Source organism: Chiloscyllium plagiosum, unplaced genomic scaffold (genome assembly GCF_004010195.1).
Source record: "Chiloscyllium plagiosum isolate BGI_BamShark_2017 unplaced genomic scaffold, ASM401019v2 scaf_79496, whole genome shotgun sequence".
NCBI lineage: Eukaryota > Metazoa > Chordata > Chondrichthyes > Orectolobiformes > Hemiscylliidae > Chiloscyllium > Chiloscyllium plagiosum.
In genome coordinates this window covers 1,407-4,285 of record NW_025195003.1, presented here as the reverse complement: position 1 = coordinate 4,285, position 2,879 = coordinate 1,407, and the positions used below count along the sequence as shown (strand labels likewise).

Here is a 2,879-nt window from a genome sequence, read left to right as displayed (position 1 = left end):
CGACAGTGCGGCACTCCCTCAGCACTGACCCACTGACATCTCCCTCCGTCTCTGGTTGTATTCAGGGTGATGGAAGCGACGATGCTGCCCTCTCAGAAGAGGAAGGCGCTGGCACCGCCGGATTCTCCGCCCAGGACCAAGAGCTCTCGGGCGGTGGCAGCAGCCCCCGGTCTCCCCGCGGAGCCTTCGGCCAGCAGCCGGGATGTCGGGAGCGTCCGCGCTGTACCACTGGGATCTCCGGATGGCCCGCCCGGTCTCCGGGCTGACCGGGACGTGAAGGACGAGGGATCCCGGGAGTGGCAGAATGCCGATGAGGCATGTCCGAGGCCACCAGACCACAGAACGGAAGGCAGTGCTGGTGAAACAGCTGTGGGTCTGCCTGGCGTTAACAGGGACCCGTGGCTGGCAGGTGAGGCAGCGACTCGTGCTGCGGGCGTTTATGTTGGCGCTGTTATATATTAACACCTCCCGGCATTGGCATGCTCTCCCTGCCCAGAGTGGACTGAAAAGGGATGTGGTCACCGAGCAACCAGACGCATTGCCAGCTGGTTCTGCCCTTTCCGTTTTGAATCTGGATGAGCAGAGAAGCTTGCCCCTTTGTAACAAGTAGCTGTCTTCACACGCCAACCTTCTCCTCGCGTTGGGGCACTGCGTTGGGAGGAGAAATTCAGAAAACCCACAGCCCCAGGTTATCGTCCAATGGGCTGATTTGCAAATGACACGCTTTCAGAGTGCTGACATCTTCCCCTGACAAAGGAGCAGCACTCTGAAAGCTTGTGATTTCCGATAAACCTCTTGGACTATACCCCCCCCTGGTGTCATGTGACTTCTGATATTTTTTACAACGGGGAGGCAATGACCTATCATCACTTGACTATGAATCCAGGATCTCAGCTCATGTTCTGAGTTTTCATCCTGCCATGGAGGATTGTTCCTCTGTATTCCCAATTTGATTTATTCTTGTCACAGGTGCCTAGGTACAGTGAAAGGTTTTGTGTTCGGTACAGGCAGAGCATACAGTACAAAGCTCACAGGTGATTGAACAGAGTGAGGTCTACAAAGAAGATGCACAGTGGTTAGCAGTGCTGCCTCACAGCACCATGGTCCCAGGTTCGATTCCAGCCTCAGGCGACTGACTGTGTGGAGTTTGCACGTTCTCCCCGTGTCTGCGTGGGTTTCCTCCGGGTGCTCCAGTTTCCTCCCACAGTCCAAAGATGTGCGGGTCAGGTGAATTGGCCATGCTAAATTGTCATAGTGTTAGGTGCATGAGTCAGAGGGAAATGGGTCTGGGTGGGTTACTCTTCGGAGGGTCAGTGTGGACTTGTTGGGCTGAGGGGCCTGTTTCCACACTGTAGAATCAAGATGCATAAAACGCAAGATCGACATTAGATTTGAAATTTGAGAGGTCCATTCAGAAGCTGTTTTTGAATCTGCTGGTGCGTGTGTTTAAGCTTCTGTATCTTCTGCCTGACAGAGGAGATTATACCCAGGGTCGGAAGGGCCGTTGTTAAATGGCTGTTAAATGTTTCTTCAGTAAAGTTGAAAGTAAATTGTTTAGTAGAAACAAGTACGCTTTAAGCACCCTTAATCCCATTCATCCACAGACAGCATGAGAGGAGGGAACTCTCCTCAGCAATGATGTCGGGGAAAGGTCAGGAAAGCCCTGTTGATCAGCAGTCCCAAGTAAAAGGGCAGAACAAGGTGACAGTCTTGCAATCCCTTTGGTTTCTTGTTGACCACGTCCCTATGCACTTGGTTGCAGAGCGATGGAAGGCCCTCAGTCTGAGTGGCAGCCCAGCAGATACCGGTCCCGTGATTGACTCAAGAGTTGGGCTTTCAGATCAGGGGCAGCGATTCCTGGAGGTGTCAGTGGTTCTGTGGAAATGCTTCAGCTGGGGAGGGGGGGGGGGAAATGAGGTGCTGTCCTCCTTACCAGCTTGTTCCAGCTGCCAGCATTTTCCAAGTCTGTGGCAAAAGACGTCGGTAGTGCCTCAGACCAGAGGCTGTTTCTATGCGATCATCCTCACAAGGCCCCTGCCAAAGCTCAGTCTGTTTATCTGTCAGTCAGAGATCCGAAAACATTCTGTTAATCTCCTCTCAACTCCTTTTTCTCCGAAAGTCATCTAGTTTTTTGCAAACAGCAGACAGCCCCCGTTTGTTTCAACCTTTTGGTTTCCAGGTTCCAAAAGGTCACAGGAGAAATCATTTGCAACTCAGGAAATTGTCCAGATCTTCTGCTAACTGCTGGCGTGCCCTTCTTACCTTCAGGAGTCCCATTCTCGAGCAGCCAGTCGCCAGAAGCTGACCCTGTAGTTACTGGGGCACCGACGGCTCAATCTCCCCCAGGGCCCAGTCAACCACCTGCTCACGCGGCAACAGCGACACCACCGTCCCGGTCAGATCGAGGCGGACTCTGGCCACGTGAGGTGTGTACAGGGACTCCGAGTGACGAGGAGAAGGACGAAGGGGAGAGGAACTTGGTTATCACCGTCGGTACGTACAGCATTGGGGTTCCCAAGGCTGCCCCTTTCATTTACAAAGCACCTTCTCGCTCACAGGAGGCGGGGGGGGGGTGGCTGAGTGGTAATGTCAGTGCAAGCTGAAACAATTGCTCAAGTCCCACTCTGGCAGCAGCTCCTCGGGTTTCAATGCTGCGAACCTGAATATCAAGCTAATCTCGATCGTGACCATGAATCCATCATTGATAGTTATTAACGGCCCATCCAGCTTCACTGTTATCGTCACAGGAATGTAGTGACTCCGGCACTACAATGTCTCTCCTGGTCACCTGCCTGGGATACTCCTGTCTTGCACCCCTCTCTCACCCACCCTCAAAAAACAATGTCGCGCCCTTTGTAATGTCCTAGCCCACCCAGGTA

General features: G+C 53.1%; 1 protein-coding gene across 1 annotated transcript; it reads left to right on the top strand.

The window, feature by feature from the left end:
* Positions 1 to 24: 24 nt before the first annotated feature.
* Positions 25 to 2,603, top strand: LOC122545821 (collagen alpha-1(XXVI) chain-like). The gene is made up of 2 exons (XM_043684725.1): positions 25 to 409; positions 2,269 to 2,603. The coding sequence occupies exons 1-2, from the start codon at positions 70 to 72 to the stop codon at positions 2,601 to 2,603; spliced, it is 675 nt and encodes a 224-aa protein (XP_043540660.1). The 5' UTR covers positions 25 to 69.
* The last annotated feature ends 276 nt before the right edge of the window (positions 2,604 to 2,879 follow it).